The sequence below is a fragment of the Myiozetetes cayanensis genome, unplaced genomic scaffold (assembly GCF_022539395.1).
Source record: "Myiozetetes cayanensis isolate MyiCay16 unplaced genomic scaffold, myiCay2020 scf1, whole genome shotgun sequence".
Lineage (NCBI taxonomy): Eukaryota > Metazoa > Chordata > Aves > Passeriformes > Tyrannidae > Myiozetetes > Myiozetetes cayanensis.
In genome coordinates, this window is record NW_026086604.1 from 99,367,042 (window position 1) to 99,390,193 (window position 23,152).

The 23,152-nt window shown below is 41.6% G+C and overlaps 1 protein-coding gene across 3 annotated transcripts in view; it reads right to left on the reverse strand.

Annotated features, from left to right (window-relative positions):
- Nucleotides 1-23,152, reverse strand: part of EGFR (epidermal growth factor receptor) — a 1,326,436-nt gene that overhangs the window by 1,164,130 nt on the left and 139,154 nt on the right. Inside the window, exons 20-28 of one of the 3 annotated variants that reach the window (XR_007630657.1) lie at nucleotides 19,928-20,113; nucleotides 16,478-16,633; nucleotides 15,566-15,641; nucleotides 14,225-14,371; nucleotides 11,770-11,867; nucleotides 11,143-11,310; nucleotides 10,999-11,046; nucleotides 10,794-10,899; nucleotides 7,348-9,762 (exon numbers count right to left, since the gene is read on the reverse strand). Coding sequence is in view for 2 of the 3 variants with exons in the window: in XM_050330238.1 (XP_050186195.1) it covers nucleotides 9,386-9,762; nucleotides 10,794-10,899; nucleotides 10,999-11,046; nucleotides 11,143-11,310; nucleotides 11,770-11,867; nucleotides 14,225-14,371; nucleotides 15,566-15,641; nucleotides 16,478-16,633; nucleotides 19,928-20,113 (1,362 nt within the window). In the remaining variant the exon portion in view is untranslated. Of the gene's footprint in view, nucleotides 1-2,037; nucleotides 9,763-10,793; nucleotides 10,900-10,998; nucleotides 11,047-11,142; nucleotides 11,311-11,769; nucleotides 11,868-14,224; nucleotides 14,372-15,565; nucleotides 15,642-16,477; nucleotides 16,634-19,927; nucleotides 20,114-23,152 lie in introns of those variants that run through there. The other 2 variants (XM_050330250.1, XM_050330238.1) reach the window with 2 other exon arrangements.

Here is a 23,152-nt window from a genome sequence, read left to right on the forward strand (position 1 = left end):
GTCTGGCCACTGCAGTGAGCACTGTGCCTGAAGGATCCCACCAATGCTGTGCCAGAGATGCATCCCTGTGGCATCTATGCCTAGCCCAGCTTGGTTTGACCTAGCATGGCTTGGTCTCCATGGGCAGTGGTAGAGGTCACACATTGCTCATATGGGTATTTCTTACCCATGACCATTAAATTCACACACAGAGCTTCAGCTTTTGATGATTTAACAGGCTCCAAGAGCTAAATGGAAATCTATACAAGCAACCTTACTAGCTGTACTTTGGCTTGCTAAATCAGTGCCAGTACAAAGTTGGCTAAATAAAAGCTGTCTGTGAGACAAAGATATCCATCAATTATATCATCATTGCTCTTATCTGAGTAAAGTGTCCAATGTAGTCTAGTGCAATCCTTAAGTCTGCACCCTCCCAAAAAAGAGAAGGAAAAAAAAAAAAGTGTAAACCACTCCATACAATACAGGATAAAGATGATAAACACTTACTGTGCTGCTTCTGAGCTAGTTCAGTTTCACAGGGCTGTAACTCACTGAAGGCAGCAGCCTCTGGGGTTAACACATGCATTAAATAACATTCCTTCTGCTCAGTTTAGAAAGAAAACACATTTTCAAGAAAAAGGCTTTCTGTAACAAGAGCTCTGGTGTTGAACTTCACACAGCTGGTGCTTATCAGAGGGATTTCAATTCCCAACAAACAATTTAAAGCACCACCTGATCTGCAATTTCAGCTCCTCCCTCAACTAAATAGCAACAATAATTCAGATCGTGGGAGTGAAGGCTTACTCCCCCATATATACTTACAGGTGGGTTCCAAGCAAGCCACCTCATCCTGTGGGCAGGGATGTGGGGAGCAACATCAGCCACCCTACTGAGCAACCTGAGCAGGACATGTCCCTTTGTGCCTGCTGTGCCAGTGGCACCCTTCTTGGGGTTCTGCCATGGGGCTGACCCACGTGGCGCTGGCATAAGAACTAAGCCTGTCTCTGCCAGTAAACATAATGCCACCTTAAGGAGGCCGAGTCACCTTCTCTGCTGTTCCCAGCACCTGCCTTTGGTAACTGCAAGGTCCCTCTTTCTTGCCAGACTCATGCCTGGTACAAATACTCCTTATCAAAATGCTGCTGCAAAAGCGTTGCCCCGGTTGGCAGCCTTAGGACAGGAACAAACAAGGCCATTTGTGACCAGTTACTGCTGAAATGTGACTACCTTGGAGAGTGACGGTGAAACCCTTCCATGTTCAGTGCTGAGGGAGGCCTGTAGGTCTGTCCCAGGTACCACGATAGGTGGTCTGGCTGTGGCTGTGTGTCTTCTCAGAGCATGTTGGTTCTTATTTCTTATGTGATCTAATGTAATTATTGGGCATTCAGATCAGTTCCTCGGAGCCTGGCATTGTTGTGTTCCTGGGTCAAGGTCAGGAGTGCCAAAGGGTGAGGCTTGCTTAGTGCTGCTGCTAAAGTAGAAGCATGTTGAAGAGAGTTGTGTTCTTATCATTAAATAGTAATTTTCTTTATCTTATCTTTAGTCTGCCATATCCTGTGCAGGCAGTTATGAGTGTTAAACTGCAGCTGTCTTTCTTTGGCTGTCTTCTCCTCTTGCACCCTCTGTCGTTTTTACGTTTATTTGAAGTTGACAGCAGAGAACTCAGTGGCATTTCTGAATGTTCATCCTTCCCAAATACCCATGCTTTTCTACACTTACACCATTCTTAGTTGTAAGTTCTTCTCTTTTGGTGCTTCGACAATGGGATTTATCACATCACTATCCCCACCTCTCTGGAGTAAGTATGGAGGCATTGCTCTGCTTCTGGCAGAGGCAGAGAACAGCAGTTTCCTGTGTGATAAAGACTTTTTGCATCTAGGAGTTGTTTTCTGATCTTCACAGAGGAGGTGCATAGATGTACAACATACATTTCAGTTTCCTTCTTGATATTAATACTAATTATTCTTCTTCATAGCAACAGTAACTTATCTAGAATCTTCTCAAGCCAGCTGTTTACTAAAGGGGGGGGGGGAGAATTATGTGCCAAAAGAGCAAAGATTTATTTAATTACTTTTATTAAAATAAAAATATCATGCATTAATACGCATTAGACATTTCTGAGAACCAGTAATATGAAGATTAAGACGACATCATTTCTGCATAAAGTAGGTCGAGCTGGTAAAACATGCAGCCTACGTACCGGAAGGGACTGGATGGAAAGATGAGAATGACAAAGGTGCTGTAGTGGCTTTCTTTTTTTTTTTTTTTTTTTCTGTGTACAAAGTTCATCTATAAAGACAAAAATTATTTCATTTACTAACTGTGATAATGGGGACCTATCCAGGCTGAATGTATACTGACAGTTCCAGCTCCTCTCTTCTTTACTGTCTTGCCAATACACTGTATTTTGCTCTGTTATGTTGAGGACCCTGCAATTCCTTTAATTTTTGTCTGCTACACATTCAACCAGTTGGATAATCAAACACCAATACTCGGAGGACACCAGGGCTTCATTTGACTGCCACTGCTAACAGACTTTCTCTTTCTTGCCAAGTGTAGTACAACAATGTAAGTCATCAGTGTGACTCTGGTTGAGACTTCATTTTGCCTTAGCTATGCAATTAAGAAATGGTCACCACATATCACATGAATGACCTTTTGAGGGATTGCTTTCACTCTGCTTCTGCTCTTGTCATGAAAGTGAAGTGAGAACCTGCCATGTAATTTAAAAGAGCAGCATTTTTAGGGCACTGATAAGCAGCACCTGGGCTTTCATATTGCACTTCCAGTGGTCACGAGTGTTACCTGTATTATTGCTCACATTATGAAACTCCAGCACTGTGCATACAGATAGCCAAAGTCTTGGAGAGAGGAAAGAGTGCTGTTACTAGCTTCACTAAGCTCTGGATAAATCCCCAAGGTGACAAATGTTACCAGAAAAAAAAAAAAATCTAAGTCCAATAAAGAACTCTTAATGCGAGTTCTTCTTTGGCTACAAGCTACAAGCTAGCCACTGCTTTTTTGTTCCCCCCAAATACAACAGTATATTACAATAACAGTTTTCCAAAAATTAAAAACAATTAAAAAGAATAATATACACCTCATTTTTCATCGTCATATACAAACAATCTTTGATCAACAGTATAAACCATTAAACCATATAAAAGTCAAGAGTTTCTTATTGTACAAATAGTGCTTTCATAGTTGAGTAACTTTACAATGCTGCAAGGGTACCGTCCGTATCTACGAATGTATTGCTTGACAGTTTATTAAAACCAAGACATCATACCTTATAGTCAGTTGATTGCATCAATACAAAGCAGCCTAAAACGGGCAATGGATCCATAGGATCTCTGATTATTGTGAGGGATTTTAAAAAAAATCACTCAACATTAGTCTTGTTTTATACTCTCAGTGTAATCAATTTAAACATCCCATTAATTTCAAGGGGAACAATATAAGGAATGTAGGATTAAAAAAGCAACCTAGGTATGTGAGCCAAGCCTCCTATCATTGTACACAACTACTTTGATTATTCCCTTTCATAAAATATGAGGATAACATTGATGGTGGTAGCAAATGCACACTCTCCAGCTAGCTTGTGAGAGGTAAGGAGAAGAGTCTGGATAAATTCCAGTGTGACTGGAAATGATGTATCTTATTGGCTATGTAGAAACAACACCTTCTACCAGTCCAATCGTTAGCGACGTTTTTGATTTCTGGTTTCCACTTAATTAATCAGAAAAATCCATTACTTCAAAGTGAGAGCTACAGAGAGAACATAGGACCTGTGCTGCTGTACATCCAGACAGCTCCATCTGTATCGTGTAAGACCATGACAGCAAAGCTGGTGAAGCACCAGCCCTGAATCTTGACCAAACACATTTTGCTTGCTGCCAACTGCCTGTTGCCAGCACTGCAACAGCTGGTGCATCTTTTGTCAGGTAGGTCTGCAGTTATCAACTTTTTCCTCTGGGAAACCCAGTGTTGGATGCTGTTGAGGGTTGAGTGAGTGCTTGACCACTAACTCTGGAACAGCCTACTGTAACTGCACTTTTATCTCCCTGCATAAAAAGAAGGGGTTGAACCAATCCACAGTTCTCAGTCCACATGGCCATGGTAACACAGGTGATCTGCCTAAACACTTGACACAGGATGCATGGCAGAAAGCAAAGCATGTCATGAGAGTCCCATGATTTCAACTCCCCTGCATAATTAAAGTAATACATTACCAAAAGTGTTATAATTTTAAAGTCTCACTGCCTGCCTACACACTTCCTCACAGAAAAACCCATCATGTCTCACCTTCATATTTTTGTATTTTTTCCTGATACTAAGCCAAAACATCATGTATTTGCTTCTTTTTTTCCTTGACTACATCCATGTTTAGATATTGCATTAAGTACAATATGGAGTAGAGGTTGTAGGTTTGGCCCTGAAGTGATACCTAGTCCTGATATTCAGTTTGGTTTTCTATGGACAGGCCTCACCCTCCTGCCAAGCTCTCTTGGCTCAGCAGAGGTCTGACCCAGCTCCAATGAAGAGTGGAGATCTGTAGCTCTTCTCTGTAATGAGAGGCAGTGGAAGTAGTGATCAATACCCTATTCCTTTAAAGCAAGAAAACAAGACGTAACATCTTTGGTCCTAATGCAGCCCATTTGATAAGCTACTTGAAGGTGTCATGGTTTTCTTTTGTAGAAATTTTTTTTTCTGTTATTTTCCTTGTTATTTTAAAAAGGCTCCTTGAAAGTTGTACGTCAGAACACAGAGGGAGCACTTACAAAAAGAAAGCTAGAAAAAAGGATCCCAGTATAAAAATTCAAACTAGTGGTGATAAAACATTACAAAGCATTCTTGCTAAGAGTTCTACACAGAGTCTGACATTTCATGAATATACGGTTTCCATCAAGAAGGAGGACACAGGTACATTTTCATATTTGGTCCCGATTCAGATGTTTTCTCATAGAGAAATGTTGGGGGCACAAAAGCCAGCGTACCGTAACTGCTCAGCTGAGAGGCAGTGGTCATACTAGCAGATGTTGAGCTCTGAATGTGAGAAAATGAGCTCTTGTCTGGAAATGCAAAGTTTCTCTTTGGCACATTGGAGCATCCACAGACAGACCAAGGACACCTCAGGAACCTTGTGATGGGACCTTTCCAAAGCTGTTTGAGGTCCTGTGACATTGTTGTAAACCTAACCGCATCTCCCAGGGAAGAGAAGAGATAGATCCCATTGTATGAATGCCACGTACATTGTTTTTTGCACAAGCAATCTCTGCAAGGGGGCTTCACATCTAGCTGGTAGCAGGGACAGGAGCTACATATACCTGCAGAAACAGGCAGTGGTCTCAGTGGCCCTGGGCAAATTCAGCAGCTGTCTTGGATATGGATGGGTCAGCCCTTCCCTGGCATTACTCTTCCTACACAAGACCTTTCTTTTCAAATAAACTATGGGACCACATTTTCTAATGCCAGGGCTTCATGTGGCCATCTGAAGGTGAGGTTGGTGGGACGGGGCATCATCCCAAAGCATTCCAGAAACCACCATCTAGTTCCAAATCTCTCTCTAGAAAACTCACCACAATGTTGCCTGTCAGCTGGAAAAACGAGCAGGCCCCTGGCCTCTCAATGAATTTACTTGACGAAATCAATTGCAACATGAAGAAAATTTCCCAGGCCAACTCCCTTTGCAGCAGGAACAACCCAAGGCCCAAAATGAAGTCAAGTGTGCTGTACACAATCACTAGAAAACATCAAAGTAAGATGAAGACTCTTGATTTAACTTACATTTTCATATGCTGAGCAGTTGTTAAAAGTCCTAAATTATTATCGCAAAAGGAGTTCTGTATTAACTTCTGTTTTATGACAGACACTAAGGACTGATTTGTATTTTATTTTGCCTTCCATAAAAAATTCAGTAAAAAGGGAAATTTTAATTTTCTCTATTAGTCAGACTGTTAGCTTTTAAAAGTGGCTGTGGCATGTTACATTTCCCTATTTAGCTGTGTTTTTAAAACCAGCCTTTTATACCCATACCTCCAGCTGAACTTTCAAGTTATTTTTGGATGTTGATTTATGCTGCCTAACCATGTTTGCCTGTATAAGCACCTATGATCCGCAGGGGCCTCCTTGCTGTTAAATGTGCAATGAGCTGCAATGGGAAAAACAGGACATTTCAGCTGCTTATTGGTTTGGGTTTTTTTTTTTTTTTTCTTTCTTTTTTTAATCCTGTTGGAAATCATCTGGTTTATTGCTATTGTCTGTTACCCTACGAGCATCGCGCTGCACAGCACCTGTGCCTCCAGTGACAGCCATGCAGCTGCACAGTCCCATCCACTCCCAGTGCCACTGTATCTGCCCCTGCAGACACTATCCAGTTTTTATTTTTTGCTGGCTTTCGAATCATTACTGACCTGCCAATTTGCAAATCATGGCTTACAGGATGCCTATTTACCATCAATCTGGAATTTACATTCGTACTGAGAGTTTGTGGTTCTACATCTTCTTTCCTACTTTTTTCAACAAAACCATCACATTCAAAATGTGATGCTCTTTCAAATTTACATTGCTTAATTTTTAGAGGAATCTCCTTGTGTCTAGCAATGAATTGCTACTGAATCCCTCCTAAATTGTTTTAAAAAGGCAAGCATATTAACCTATATTAAATAATTTTCATGCTACATAATGCTGGTGATACATATTGATACTGCTCAGTGGCTTTCTTGTTTTAGCTAACAGATTAAAACAAAACATCAATAAATTCCTTTGTGCAATAGTGTTCAGAAGATTCTGTGGGAGAACAAGCACTGCGTGATTTTCTAGTGTTCTGCTTGGAGACATAGCAGCTTTAACAAATTGAAAAATTATCTGTGAATTCTGTTAAGATCTTTTTTTAGTTTTATGTACATTTCTCCCAAGGCGGTGGGTGGAGAACAGCAGCAATGCCTGTGCATACATGTTGCACGCTTGTGAGAGCAACACAACAAATCTGCTCTCAGGAATGCAAGGAGAAATCTGCTGCTAATTGGACATGGGAACTGAATTTTGGTGCATGATTTAAATACAAGCCACTAATAATCAAAGTCAAACATTGCATCCTCCATACCGCTATGTCTGGGACTTGGTCATAGTGAGACACACCTACCAAAGAGGACCATTTTTGGATTCTGACCAATATCACAGAATCACAGAATATGCTGAGTCAGAAGAGACCCACAAGGATCATTGAGTCCAACTCCTGGCCCTTCACAGGACCATCCCCAAGAGTCACACCATGTGCCTGAGAGTATCATCCAAGCACTTCTTGAACTCTGTCAGGCTTGGTGCTGTGACCACTTCCCTGGGGAGCCTGTTCCAGTGCCCAACCACCCTCTGGGTGAAGAACCTTTTTCTAATATCCAACCTAAACCTCCTGTGACACAGCTTCAGGCCATTCCCTCGGGTCCTGTCACTGGTCACCACAGAGAAGAGATCAGTATTGCTGCTTTGTGCTAGACTGCAGTGTGGCCCATGAGCCACTGTACACAAACAAGCTGTTAATGCATTTTACACCATGTTACTTACAAAAAAGGTCATTCCACATGACTGTTCTTCTCCTTCCCTCAGTAAATCTGTAAAAACAGTGTTCTAAGGGTTTGCTGCTTGATCTTACACTTCAGATGTGATCCTTAAACTGAAACATGTACTGATGTATTCAAAACACAGCAGTGGCATAAATTTGACTCTTGCTACTTAATATAGACTACAGATCCTTTGCAAGTCAGCTGCTTATGCTACCCTCAAGCAACTTGCCAACATTCAACAGGTTAAGCGCCTTTGTCCCAAAATGAGCATTTGTCTTCTGATCTAGTGGTTTGATTAAAATAGCACTGCCAAGTTCCTGGTGGGATGCATCTAAATGACTGACTAAATTCACACTTTAGGCACTTTACTCCTCCTACACTCATAAGAAATGTTAATGATGGAATAATTTTATGGTTCACTGGAAAGAGTAGTTGCTTTTGCTGCTGTGATTGATCTATACTGTCAAGCTAAAATCTTAGCTTTGCCTCGCCTGCCTATACCACACTGATAACCAGAAGATGATGCTGTGTATTTTAAAGAAGTAGTAGGCAGCCCTATGTTTCAGAAGAGGGAGATAATATTTTTCATCACTCTGGATTATTTATTCCTTAATTCATTCCCACTGCTCCTCCTGCATTGCCAGGATATGTGACCCCAAAGGGGCATGTAACCAGCCCCAGCCTCTGTCCCAGTGTGGAACAGCAATTGGCAGTATTCTGCCTTAAAGTGTAACACTTACATATGCCTTTTCTTTGCCACATGTATAAGGGAAAATGATTTCTGCTCTTTAAGAAGGGAAATAAAACTGCTTGGCTAGAGCTACCTGTGTTTCTTGCCCTAGTCAAGTTTAAGTTAGTATAGTTCTTCCCGTCTGTCTCGTGAATGTTCCAATTTGCCACCATTTGCATTTCCTTGACATTTAATTAAGGTCTGTTACACATTATTTGATACTTCATTTTTCAGTTACGGCAACATCTTTAACAGTTTTGTTGAAGAAGAAAGGCATTTTGACAACTTGACAGCTGCATAAGGGATCAGAAAAAAAAAAGTCTTGGGTTTGACCATCAGAAAACAGACTAGTGAGCACTTTAGAATCATGTATAGATGACTTGAGGTGAGTTCCTTCTGTCAGTTCTTAGCAGTAGTGGTCAGCAGGTGATGCATTGTGCCACTTTGCTCCTTGTGCAAGTTTCCTCTGGAGCAATCCAATCCATACTGCCCTGGGAAGAATTGCTCACACCTCCCTTAGATGCACTTCTCACCTTTGGGCCAAAAGGCAGTATATGGAGCCAATTTGTAAAAATTTGGTGGTTTGGAATAACAGTTTCTGTTCCAGGAGTTTTGGAAAACTATTGGTAATTTTTTTTTTTTTTGCTGGTGATCCAAGCACCACATAGCAGGACAGCAGTACGAGCATCTGATTTTGTAAAAGATCCAAAAGTTCTGTTAGAAACATTTATAAAAATACAGACTGTAGAAAGGAATTTGACTGTACAATGTGTACAGCTCCCGAGTTCATCCCAGAGTGGCTTTTTACCATGCTACCATTTGAAAATGAAAGAAATGCATCCATTTTTCGTCAGTCCAGGAAGATCCTGCTCCATCCCAACACACATCTGTGTGCAGGCTGCGGGCCTCAGTTATTACATGGAAATGGGCAAGAAAAGACCCACACTATCATCAGATAGGATTCGCAGTTTCAGACCCCATGCTGAAAAGGAGAGGTGTGCTTATTGATGCATTGCAGTTGCCATTTGCTCTGAGCCAGAGTCCATTCTTGCAGCAGCCAGGTAGTTCACTTAAGAGTCTCGCTTGCCTTGCTGCAAGAAGAAATTCTCCATGGTCATGCTGAAGCTTCAATGTAGTCACTTTTTGGTGCTGCCACCCTCAAGTACTCTGGGTTTTCTGCTGCAGGAACTTTCAAGAGACCGTTAGGTTTGGTTTCCTTCGGTAAGAAGTCCTGCTGGTAGTCAGGATTGTCCAGATTTATTTGGTGGTTGCCTGCCTGGATCCAATAAGGAGAACTCTCAAAGACGGTCTTTGCCAGTGGAGACTGGTTAGTGTTGAGATACTCGGGGTTGTCCACAGCTGTGCTGTGTGAATTCTGGTAGCTGGAGTCTGTGGGGACTTTTGAGTTTGCTGTGAGAGAGAAGTTGTTGTAGATTGGATTCTGGACTGCAGAGGCAGATGCTTTCTTGGGCACCAACTGGTTTACATACTCTAGAATAAAAAGAAAATAAACTTCAGAAAGAATGAAAATGAAGACATAAAACTAATGCAGCCATTTGCGTCACTTGACGTGTAGGTTCAACCCAGCTGCCACTTGCTCTTTGCTCATGGCACATCACTGAACTTCCCCAAGTGGAAAAGAGCCAAAGGCAGGAACTGCCATTCTGTGGCACCAAACGCACCAAATGCTCTGCCCTGAGGTTCACCTTCAAGAATTTAGTTTGCAAACCAGCAGAAAGATGGCTTGGACCACGAGACAGTGAGACAGCTACTGCTGATTTTAGTGACATGTGGGTGGCTATGTCCCAGATAGTGTTCTGAAATGGCACTCTGGGAGCTTAGCTGCCAGAAGCTGTTTCTCTAGAAAAAATATTTGGAGATGAGAAAAACAACTAGAAAATACAGGACTGGCAGTAACAGAGACTCCACATTTCACTTCAATGCCATTCCTTGCAGGGCCTTTCACCCTTTTTAGCTGTGGCATATTCTTGGAACGGTTGGTTGGGATTTTTTAAGGACACAAAGCATCATGACTGTGTAACCCAGCCCCATCCCCCTCAGTGCTTGCTGGCTTTCTCTCTGATTGCCTACGCTGTAAGTCTATGTGAAACCATAAACTGCATTCTGTGGAACAACTTCTGAAAGCAATGAAACTGCCATAAAGCTCTTTATATTGTTGAAATGATTTAAGGGATGAAACCCATTTTGTAAAGGATATTTTCTCAAACAGAAAGCTTTAAACATATAACCACACATGCAAACTCCCTGGCTAGATGGTACATACAGCAACACATGAGGAATCTGGCTCGTGAGGGAACTGAAATGAGAAATGGGCAGAAGCTGCCAGATAAAGTCTAAGAAAAGGATATGTGTGCGCTTTTCCACTCCTGTTTACTGAGCAAAGAAAGGTAGTAAGCAATTGAATTGCTTGCTATAAAAAAAGGAAGGGTAATGACTATATTTACAACCAAAAGGCTTGTGAATGAGTGGCCATGAGATGGAAACACAGGAGAGGTACTCACCTGGGGCTGGCAGGAAGCTGTCATCTATGCTGTCCTCCAAGAAGGCGCCTGTTGGGTCTGAGCTATACCTCTGGACAAAACTGTCTTCCCGCACAGGGTGCCCCTGCTAGGATGAAGTACAGGAAAACAATAGTAAAGGAACTGTTTTGTAGATGTTGATCCACACAGGAGGAGTTACTCCTTTTTTAAAGGTCATTCCACTTACCCCATTCCTGTCAATGCAGGTTGTAGCAGAGTTGTTGCTAGTAGCACTCTTAAAAGACAGAGGAAGAAAATACAGACATTATATGAGAAGCAGTTCACTCTTAAAAATTGCTTATCATGTTTCCACAATGGAAAAGTTTCATACCAATGAACTCAAGAGGGGAGTGCGGGATGTCGAAGGGCTGTTGAAAAAGCCCTGGTGTGGCACAAGATACTCATCCGCATCCACTATATCTTCCATGTCCTCCTCCTCCATCAGGGTGCGATAAAACTTGGAGTCCGTAGGACTGGGCAGGTGCATCCTATCATCTCCCTGTGAAAATAGTCAGTATGGGAGAGGATTTACAGACTCCTTTCAAGTGCTTGTTATCCCCTTCTCTGTGAGACAAAGTAATTTAGCAATAGGCCCCAGATGCAAAATCTGGATCTATGTGTTTAACCAAATTTACCCAGAGTTTAGGGGAACTTAGGTCTGCAATCTCTGTCCATGCTGCTGTAAAATAGATACATTTTGAAGAGGATCAAACTTTTGCTTTCCTCTCATGACTGCAGTATGGACTGTTGCTGGTCCTAGACTGGGACCAGTACTAAGAAAACAGTGACCAGTCTTGGTCACTTGTTTGTGGTTCTAGCTGAATGTGTTAAGACCTGGAAAGCAACAACAAATCTGGTCTTAAGTTATCAGTATTATATGTTTTTATATGCATTACTAATAATTTTGGGCTTCATATAAAATGCCCATCAGACATCTTCCCACCACTGTGGTTAGTACCTGTATAACGAGATAGCGTGGAGGGTCACGAGCCATTTTCGAGAATTCAGCTATCAGTTCACGAAACTTGGGACGGCTGTCTGCATCGATCATCCAACCTGGAGAGAAAGCAATGCACAAATAAAGTTGTTCTGGTGATCAAACACAGAGTTTAAAATAAAATGTAACAGCAAAAAGAGCAATGCCATGTGTGGAACAAAGAAAGAAGCTACCCCTAAGGGAGCACCACAAAAGGTTCGTTCACCAGCCACAGGTGTGTATTTCAGCATTTAAAATGCAGGTCTTGGCAGTTTTGGGAAGAAGAAAGGAGGTAAGAAAACCCCACATTTGAGCCTATCCTTCTGCTGGCGTATCTCCATGTGGGCAGCAGGTCCCACCTGAGGGATAATCCAAATTAAGTCTGCTTTGAAAATGCTCTTGAAGGAGAGGAGGCCTGCAGAAGTACCATGATTTGACAGTCTGACAGTCACTGCACTGCTTCATGGAGTCCTGGGAAACCTAGAGCAGAAGCCTCCCTCTGTACCAGATGTCTTCTAAAATTCAAAACATCCTCACTGAGGACCTTTTTAAATTAAGTATATGTAAGCTGTATTTAATTAGTAAATAGACTTTAACAAAAACAAGTCCTATAGTTTAGTGTGGATCAATGGTAGAAGAGATTTCAAATATAGATACTGCTGGCTTTACATGTGATATTAGTTAGGAAACCCACATTTTCTGTCATCAACTCGCAGATAAGCTGATCTGAAGACTCTTGTGTTTAAAATTGAAAATAATGAAAGTCAAGCTTAGTGTGTCTAGAGGAACTCAGAAGAAACACCTTATCCATAGTGATGGAGAAATGAAGTGCTAACATGACATCTGAAATCTGCATTAGACAAAATCTCCTAATTTTCAGTGACTTTTTACAATGGTAGAAATATATCCCCTGATAATTCAAGAAGAAATGCTTCTTTCTTTTAGACAGAGTAGAGCATTTGAAAGTTTGCTGTTCTTGCAGGAGTAGCATCTACTGTTTCTCACTTTAACTCTGAGTTGCCTATATTTAAATGCTGTTTCTTAAATTCAAAAAATTGTAATCATTGTGCAATAACTTCAAACATTTCAGTGATACTTTCTGCCTATAAAACAAGTGACTAGGATTCCTGTATTCCTTTAAACAAAATGGCACAGCTTCAACAGGGTCTGCGCTGTAGCCTGCAAACACGGGGTGATCAGAGTAGTGAAAGATGTGCAACTGAGCCCTGCTCCAGAAGGAAGGCTCAAACCCCAGGTCCTCACACTCCTGCATTTAAATGAAATAGTGTGAAAGCAGATGGGGCCACTCTATTGGTTGTGTTTTAAAGCAACAGGTACCCGATTAGGTGCCCGTAAAAATTCCTCCTTTCTACATCTGGACTAGCCCTAAGGAAAGGCAGTGGGATGAGGTGTCAGTAGGGTTCAGAAACTCTTTGAGGAGGAGTTTCTAGGACATTGTTTTGGGGTCTGGGTACCTCCCAGGCTAGGTGCACACATCTGCATCCATTTCTTGCCTGCCCTGTTGAGCACGGGATCAGGCTTGCCTTGTGTGGTGCCTTTCCCAACACAGTGACATGCAGATGCTCCAGGGTTCCCAAAAAGTGCTGCACTATGGAGTGTTCATGGTAGTGTGGCTCTGATTTCAGGAACAGCTATATGTTGCTCCAGTGAGAAGGTCTTAAATGCCACCTAGTGGGCTGCTTATCAGCATCCTCACAGCAGCTAGCAGGGATGCAGCGGTTATAACCTAGAGACACGTGGGAAGCCAGGTAATAATCTGACATTTTAGCAGGTGACATAGATGGAAAGGCAGTTAGTAGTCCTTTGACATGCCCTTAAGTGGCAAAAAAATGCTTCAGAGACCCTCTGCTCTTGAGCTACTTTGCTGCAACAGCTGCATGCCAAAAAGGGGCCATCCAAAAATGAGGAAGAAATGGAAGAGGAACTCTAGAGCCTTATGTGTACCTGCCATTATGATCTGCCTGTGCTCCTGGCATTCTTTTAGTAAAAGGACATAATACACATATGTGGTTGCAGTAGGAGGCATATGACTGAGCTAAGGGTGAGCCTGGAGGAGAAGTCAGTGTTCATTTTATTTTCTAGACATACAAAAACAGAGTATCAGGTAAAGTGCTTGGTGTTATGCTATTTTATATGACCTGATCATATCAGTTTAAAATAATTGACAATATCAGTCAGTGGTGTGAATGGTGAAAAAACCATTGGTTGGTTGAATTAGTGACTCATGAAACCATAACCCATGCTCCTAAGCAAAGCTCGAGGTGCGGGAACACACTCTGGTGTCACCACTCTTTTCACACAACTCGACTTCGGTGTTGTTACCAAGAACACAGCATATACAAATGCAACCTAACAAAGGCAACTGTGTTACTTATTCAACTTACATAAGCACCTACAACACGAAATGTGAACTCACATTTGACCATGATCATGTACACATCGATGGTGCAGATTGGGGGCTGGGGCAAACGCTCGCCCTTCTCCAGGACGGAGGAGATCTCACTGGCAGGGATCCCATCATATGGCTTGGACCCAAATGTCATCAGCTCCCAAACTGTCACACCTGCAGAGTGGGAAGAGAAGACCATGAGAGCGACTTTGCCAGGAGCTGGGCTGCTTGGCATTGGTGCAGAGAGGTGGCAAGCAGAGAGGGCTCTCCTGGATGCATTGTGTTGTCAGAACCGCAACCACAGAAAACATTTTCTGCCATGATTTTAAAGAGAGACTAATGTGACGGGTTGAAATCATCCTGCTTTCCTTTAAGGATTTGCTTCCCCCCCCTTCCTTTTTCTTTTTTTTTTTAAATCTCAGCTAATATTTTAGTGTTGAACATTCCACAAGCTTCCCAGCCCCACAGAAAGGAAATAAAGGTTACCGATTCCAACTGAGCAAGTGGTTTTAAAAATGGAAGTTGTCTTTTTGTTTGAAAACAATCTCTTTGGAGATGAGCAAAAGCAGTTTGTGAAAGATGTGCAAACAGCTGCCTCAGCGTCATTTGCTGACATACCGTGGACTCTTGTGATGTAGCTGTTGTGATTGTCTAGTAGCTTAGGATACAAAACAAGATTTTGGATGCCAAGATACATAAACGGAATAAGAGGACCAGAGGCTGTATTTTTTTGAAAAGGACACAGGATCTGACCATCTGCATCAAATATTTTCCAGGAATATAAGAGCTCATGGGGGGAAAATTTTGCAATAGATTGCTTTGAAAAGTTTCCTTTCTGCTCCTTTTTTGCATGGTAGCTTATAAATTACACCAAATACAAAATAAATTCTCTAAGGAGGTTATCACTTTGCTTCCCTTTTAGCATTGTCCTCTCAATACCAGGACAGCACAAGGTTTTTAGCCCACAGCTGAGTTACACTCTTAGACACTGATTGAAAGTGTTGCCAATGTTTTTAAGTCCTCCTTCTAGTTATGTGGCTTTATTATCAGGTCCATTATATTCCACATGAAGCTGCTGAAGAAAACCATCAGCAGAACTTCAGCAAATGGACCAGAGTCTCTTACCTGCAGCCCGTTTCAGGGGAGGGCTCATTACCTGAAAGCATATTCTGCAAAACATCTTACACCTCACTAACATGCAGTTTCACGGGAATTTTACTTTGTTGGATAGGTGATTTCAGCCCAGTGTTTATATATTTATCTCTTGTTCTTCTCACAGTAGAATGCAAAAAGGCCAGTGTAGAGTCACTAGCAAGTCCTGCAATTTTCCAGCCCATCTGCAATAACTGTAGCTGCTTTTAAACTCACCATAACTCCAGACATCACTTTGATGAGTGTAAATCCTGTGTAAAATTGACTCCAAGGCCATCCATTTAATTGGAACCTAGAAAAATTCACCAAGAATCCTTAAGAGACTGACCCAAAATTTACCAGTGGTATTTACTACCAGGTGGTGTGTAAATCAAGGAAGGAAAAAAGGAACAACCAACCAACACAGTTATCTGAGTGGTAGAGCAGGCAACTTTTGAGTCCATTTGTTATTATTATTTTCATACATTATGATGAACCTGGGAATTTGTGGAGTATTAGGCATATGAGAAATATCTCTTACCAAAGTTTTACAACATTTTGAACAGTCAAATAACTACTTGTTAAATCTTCTATCATAACAGGACACAAATCCAATCTTAGGCTACATGACAAAGAATGATCTACACCCATATGGTTTCTATTTATGGCTGCTGCAATATTTGCAAGCAGCTTCTCTTTAATTTCTCAGCAGGACACATTCTCTCCATCAGCACGTAGTACAACATGAAGGCATGTTGAACCAAGTCTGACAGGTCTTTCTTCTGCTATAAATATACAACATTCCCTTTCTCTTTATAAACTGCACAGTCTTATTGGTCTTGGCTACACTGATGAATTCAGCCTTTTTTTTTTTTTTTTTTAAATAATCTTGCTTTTTCCCAGACATTCTGAGTGGGAATTTCAAAAGCATTTGCTGCTCTGCTACCTCCGCTCCCACTGCAGTCCCTCTGGCCTGACGCTGCTTCGGCTGATTTCAGAGGACTTCCACAGGCTTCAAAGGCAGCCTGCTGAGATGGCAGCTGAGTGCTATGAAAAACACACTCCTCATTTTTTTCCCTTTGTTTAAGGCTTGTGTGGAAGCACAAGCTGCAGCGATTGCACAAAGGTTCATTCTCTGATGTGCTTTACCTTGCCTCCCTCAGCGTGATACTCCTTCTCGTCGGCACCGAGCAGCTTGGCCAGCCCAAAGTCCGTGATTTTCACGTGTTGAGGAGTCTTAACAAGGACATTCCTGGCAGCAAGGTCACGGTGCACCAGGCGACGTTCCTCCAAATAGTTCATTCCCTACAATACGACACACTGTTGGTAGGCATCACACTCTTTGCGCCTGGACACCCAAATAAGTCACCAAACTTCAGCTGCTCTCTGGTAACTACGCACACCACCGTAAACACATAGCAACCTATCCCACCCCCAGAAAAAGGCTGGCTATTTCCATTTACGTGATGTTTATTGCAGGGTGAGGATGCGTGCTCGTACAGTTACATGGAGAAATAACTGTTACCTCCAGAAATCTTCTTGTCACTCCATGCGCTGGTGGAGTGATGAAGGAAAAATAGACAGTAGTGGGTATAGTATACAGTAGCAGGGGATGTGGTTCCTTTGGGATTTAGCTCAACAAATATGAAATCAGGATGGAACTTACAAATAAGGGGACAAACTCTTCTTTCAGCTGCATTTGTGCAACCCCAGTGACTCCAGGAGAGCACAGTAGAGTTTAACTACCACCTTCCATATATATGCACCCCAAACCTACAGAGAGTATTTAGACAATCTATTTAGATAATCATTCAAAGTTGCTGATACTGCGTCTTATTACAGTGTACTCTGCCTTCTCCCTGCTAACAATGTCCACCACACAGGTGAAAAATAAATAATTAAAATTAAAAAAAAATCATCATTTTATGTCTGAACTCAGAGTTACATTCATTTACAAGTCCTCTTTGAAAACAGTGAGTTCTTCCAGTTTCACTGCCTCCCATGATTAGCCTGGTTTTGCCACAGCATATGTGCTTTTTTGATACATCTGCCTCTGTAGGAAGAATATGACTAATTGTGCCGGTTTGACTTCGAAAGCATAAACTTAACAGCTGACTATAGAGATTATTCCCCTTTCCCTCAACACCAGTCTCTTGGTGCATGGAATCAAAGAGTTCATGATTTCCGAGTTTCCTGCAATATCTTTTCCAAAACCCACAATTATTCCCAGTCCATAGTTTCTGCTGGCAGTAGCTTACATGCTTATCTTTTTATGAAGAGAATTAATAAAACATTACTTTTAACCTACAAAGTTAACACTAAAGTGACCATGTTGATGTGATGGCAGAGGACTGGAGGGAATAATTGTCTTCCAGCCTCCACCGGCTTCCTAAGCCCACTGCTAACCTGGACCACCATCGAATCCTCCACCCAAGTCCCTGAGCAGAACTTCACCCGTGCACTGCTGATGTTACCAAAACAAACCACCCAAACAAACTGGCCCAGTGCCACTATGTAGCGTGTACTGATTTACACAAATAGATCTTTAGCGAGCAGAGCTCTTGATATAAAAGCTCTTGAGCTCCTGACAGAAAACAGGCTATCTTAACATAATAATCCTGTAATCTAGCCCCAGTAGGACAAAAAATTTCCTGCTAAACATGAGTTGCTGCAGAGACTAACAAGACTCAGAGCTGCTGAAAAGCAGAATATCAGTTTCACACTAAGCTGTTTAAGATGCTGATGGCTGAAAGGTTTGTGCACATACATAACCTTACACTGAAGATGTTGAACTGCTTGTCTAGAAAGTTTAGAAGATCTTTAACTGTGTGCAGACCTCGAGTTTAAACCATTTTTTCATCATTAGGCATGAGACCTATGTGTTCAAAGAGTTCCTTCACAGTGTTTCTGCACATGGAGAGTCTATGCTCTGTCATAATGGCTTGTCTGAAAGAGAGGACTCCATACCTCAGTGAAAAATAATGTTTGTTGAAGACACAAAGAAAACTTATTTCAAAGCTGTGAAAACAGAAACAAAAATAAACTTCCCAGGGAACTTGCCTCCTGCTGGTTAGTTACCAGACATATATTTGTGGCAATTTTTTTCCCCCTCAAAAGTACATTTTTAAAGAGTCAGAGAATGTCCAAAAATCTAGCACAGCTTTATCAGAGCAGTAACACCAGACACATTGGTGGGAAAAAGCTGTATGCATGATTTACGAGTGCTTTGAGGAGAACTTCAGTGTTGAGCAGCACAAAGGAGTATTTTGAAGGTCAGGCATCGCTGGCGAGGGTAGAGGTTGCTATGGGCAAATGTTGAACTGAGATGAAAAAATCAAATAGAAGCTAACAATTGTGAATGGCAACCTTTCGGTCAAGCTATACGCCAAGGATCCATTTGGGGACTGATTTTGCCACCTTAAAGTTTAATAATGAGAAGGAGGAGGAGGAGAAGGGAAATGTGGCCTCCAGCTAAGCCTCCAAAGGGCCTGAAAAAAGGACAGGGCAGTAATTGATTTTAAACAAGAGAGCAAACGAGTCAGAAAAAGGCAGCTCTCATCCCAGATAGACAAATAAGTTAAAATTCACTTGTTGTGGAATACAATGTAAAAAAGTACACACACACTGAAATGAAAAATGTGCTCAGTAGACTTTTGGTGGATACATTTCTGAGCTCTTCAGCATGTTTCCTGAAAGCAAACCATAGCTGGGCAAGACTGGGATGTATGCAAGGTCTCAAGGGACCGATAAGGTTTTAAGTGTGTGGTTAGCCTGCAGACCAGCATTCCTGAAATAAGCAGCATTAGAGTAGCCAGACTTTGTGGACACTGGCATCTCATATGACTGATCTTCAACAAATTGCAGTTATTTTTTTGCTCCGTTCTTCCATGCTTGCAGATGGCTAACTACCATTGAAACATGGCATATTGCTGCTAAGAGCTAAAGGCTCAGCCTCCTTTGCTGCTCTTTGGCAAAGAGTACCAGGTGTGATAATAAGTACTTTGTGGCCATTGCAGTTAGATTACAGACACCAACTCAGTGCCTATAAATTACAGGACAGCTCTGGGATGCCCAAGTGTCTCTCGGTCACAGACAGCCTGTACAAGAATGGAGCTAGTATTCAATAATCAGCAGTTTTGATCCCAGGCCTCAGAGATTTCAGCCTGAAATTTTACCAGGCACACAAAAAAGGTATATTCAACAACATCGCCATCCTGTGACAAAACCCAAAGAAACTCACTGAGGGAAGCAGCATTTTGCTATGGAAATTGCTGAATTCTATTCCCTTTCCTGCCCCTGTGTTGCATCACATTAGGATCACATTATTATTTCAATATCAGGTGTTCGGTTTGGAAATAAATGTTTTGGTGATAGTATTATGCTCTCTAGGAACATTTTGAAGAATTATTAAAGTTTGTGCATCAGCGCGAAAACGGTAAATTTTTTACGACAAAGTAACCACTTACTGTCATGTATAAGATACCTAGGATCCAGGTGGTGAAACAGAAAGATTTACGGAGACAGGTAAGTGAATAAATACATGACATGCTGTCAGATCTCTGAGTTTTAGCCGATCTGGAGGTGTGCTGGTCCACTTACCTTTGCAATCTGCACACACCAGTTGAGAAGGTACTGGGAGCCAATGTTGTCCTTGTGCTCTCGGATGTAATCCAGGAGGCAGCCATAAGGCATCAGCTGTGTGATGAGCTGAACAGTAGAAGTGAGGCAGATTCCCAACAAGCGGCACACATGAGGATTGTCAACGCTAGCCATCACATAAGCTTCCTGAGAATAAAGGAAAAAAAAGCAATGTGAAACACTTTCTCTGGCACAACACAAATATTTGGAGGCAGTTTAAAATAAGTTGGTCATTCAAGAGGTTGCTAAATACTATATGCAAACTCTGTGCCTCATATTACATACAAAATACATATATTTCCCACTCTGTGGACCAAACAGTTTCCCTTTAGCAGAACGTCCAGATTTTTAACACTGAATCACCACTGAGATGCCACAGAAGAGTCAGTCTCCCACTACTGGTACACTAAGCAAAAACTGAACATAAATCCTGGGGGTATTAAAACTCACAGATCTAGGAAGCATTACTAAATTGAACATCAGCTGGAAGCTGATGGGATTTCACCATTTGGAGCACCTAATTGCAAGGGCAACACATTTTGTGAACATTTGTCCTACGGCTTTTTTTTCCTCTACAGATCTTTTCACAAAACTGACTGGAAATCAGTATTTTTGAGACTTCTGCTCCTCTGTCAAGGTTGGTGCTAACTCAAGAAAGTCAAAGTTGTTATCTAGAACATGAGTGACAGTTTTATTTTTTAAGAGACCATATTATTCTTGATGATGTTATTCTTCAGTTCACGTCAAACCAAACAGATTAATAATCAGTTCACAACTTTAGAAACTTGAATATGTGTCTTTAAGTAACACCAGTGAAAATACTGTCCCAATTTGGAAAAGCTGTTTTACACTTATATAGCAATGTAAATGATACCAGGAAGGTACTCATAATGTGGGAGCCCAAGCATAATAGACCCTTTAGTCAACTGGAATTTTGGGTCTTGGTTTCATAAATATGTGAAAAACTCCTTATTCAAATCTGGCTTCACCCTGAGTAGCTTTAGGTACTTAGCTAAGGTACCCAAGGTACCTCCTTTTCTTTTGTTCTTTTGTAGGAAGGGAGAGACACTTTCAGAGGCTGGTGTACTACACTTCAGACACACCAAATACATCCTTTAACATGGCCATCGGGTAAAAATTCCTGACTACATGATTTTGTGTGCAAAACCTACTTATGCATTGAAATTTGAGATCTATATTTATACTGAAATCCACCATCAAGTGCTACCTCAAAAAATGGATTCCAATTGGGGAAAAAAGTTAGAGCTGCAGTTATTTGGTTTCTCTAACTAACTTTGTGTCTGATTTACAGTCTGTCACTTCTAGATATTTTAGAGGAAAAGCAACATAAGGGGAAATAAATGGAAATTTTCCCATTCAGCGAGTGGGTCAGCATCCTAACTCACCATCTGGAGTAACACCAACTAATCATCCCTTGGCAATTCAGGCTAGTAGTCCCCCAAAGCCTAAAATAATAGTGAAGACACTGCTGGGGCAAGGAAAGGAGCAAATTTGCTCTTTCTAAGAGCTTAAGAAAAGAAATACCATAGCACTTTACTCATCATCTAACAAGCATTCCACAGATGTCACATAGCTGTATAGCTGGTAAGAACTATTATTAAACAAAGTTATTAAAGTAATGACGTTCAAGAAATAAGCAACTGCAATTCTTAAGCAATACTTTCTGGTCTTGGTATTGTTTAACATGCCAGCCTAGGCAAAACATGATGTAATGCAGGTTCTTCTGAGGTGCTAATTCTGTATTTGGTTTCCTTGTTTTGGAGCCCCTGGGATGAAAGTAGCCTCCAGGCAGGCAGGTTAAAGATGATCTCCAGCAGAACTGGGTAAGTGTTCCTCAACATGTGGGCAGGTCATCGAAAAACAACCCTCTGCCATGGATAGCATGGATTATATGGGCTAACTCGAGGAAAGATAAAGCAAGAACACAATCTGTTATTCAGTTGTGTAGATATTTGTGGCAGCACTTTTTTGAGAATCTTGCAAATTTGTTATCCAATGCTCAGATGTAAGCAGAGACCAAAACAACTTTATTTCCATATGCTTCTAAACCGAGCCGCCATAATGAGAAAGGATGCCTGTTTTTTCCCCTTGCTTCCTGTTGGGAATCAAATCCATATTGTATTCATTTCAGTGAGACAGGGTTGGGGGGAAGTCTGCAGAGTTAGAGCTGTTCTCACTGCCCATCTGCTGCACAGTCCACATGGGGCTGACCCGGGGCTGAGAACTGGGAAGCTGAAGGAGCGGGGTGGGCGTATGGGCCACACAGCTTTCAGAGAGCGTCCAAGTGTTGACACCGCCTCTTACATTTGATACTGCAAAGTAAAATAGGCCACTGCCTCCTGGCAGGGAGCAGAAGGGGGCTATTGTGTGGTTGTGGGTCCCTCTAAGTAGCCCAAGACATTAAAGTGGGCCTTTGTTTCAACTGTTTATCTTGGAAATCTTTTTGGTTCGCTCTGACCTGCTCCAAGTATGCTTGGTATTCAACAACAATCTTCTGAATTAGCCCTACCCTAACAAAGTCAGCGAGAGCTTGACTGGATTACAAGGGCTAAAGCTGCTGTGCTTGTTCTATACCTAGTGTGTTTCTGTAAGACAAATCATCTTTAATTGCACATGATTATCCTCGAGGTTCCAGTGACCCTGAAAAATTGGTTGTATAGCGAAAATCTGTTTTGAGAAGAGCTTTTGGAGTCATCTCCCTGACTTCTTTTACTGGTTTTGTATTTTTTAAATTTTCTTCTGAAATATAGAATGAAATCCACCAACCAAATAATCTACAAAATGAATAGGATTGAAAAAGCAAAAGCTTTTTATTAAACATCCTAATTCAAATTAAAATATTACATGGAGATATGCTACAGAAATTTCTTTTAAAGGAGAAAGTACTTTGATACCACTGAAGAGCACACAGTCCCTGCACCTGCACCTACTGCTCTGTCCTGTGACCAACTTGATCAGCTGAAGGCAGGATGACGTATGGTAGGCTTGTTCATTAACCCTTCCTTCAGGATACAGAAATTTAATGCAGTTAAGTTTCAAAGCATCCTTTGTGAACAGTGTTATACTCCTTATCACTCTGAAGAGCAAAATGAGGGGCAGATCTCAGAGATGCTGAGCAGCATCTCTGCCAGCTCCCCAGTGCAGGGAATGCCAGTGAAGGGAGGG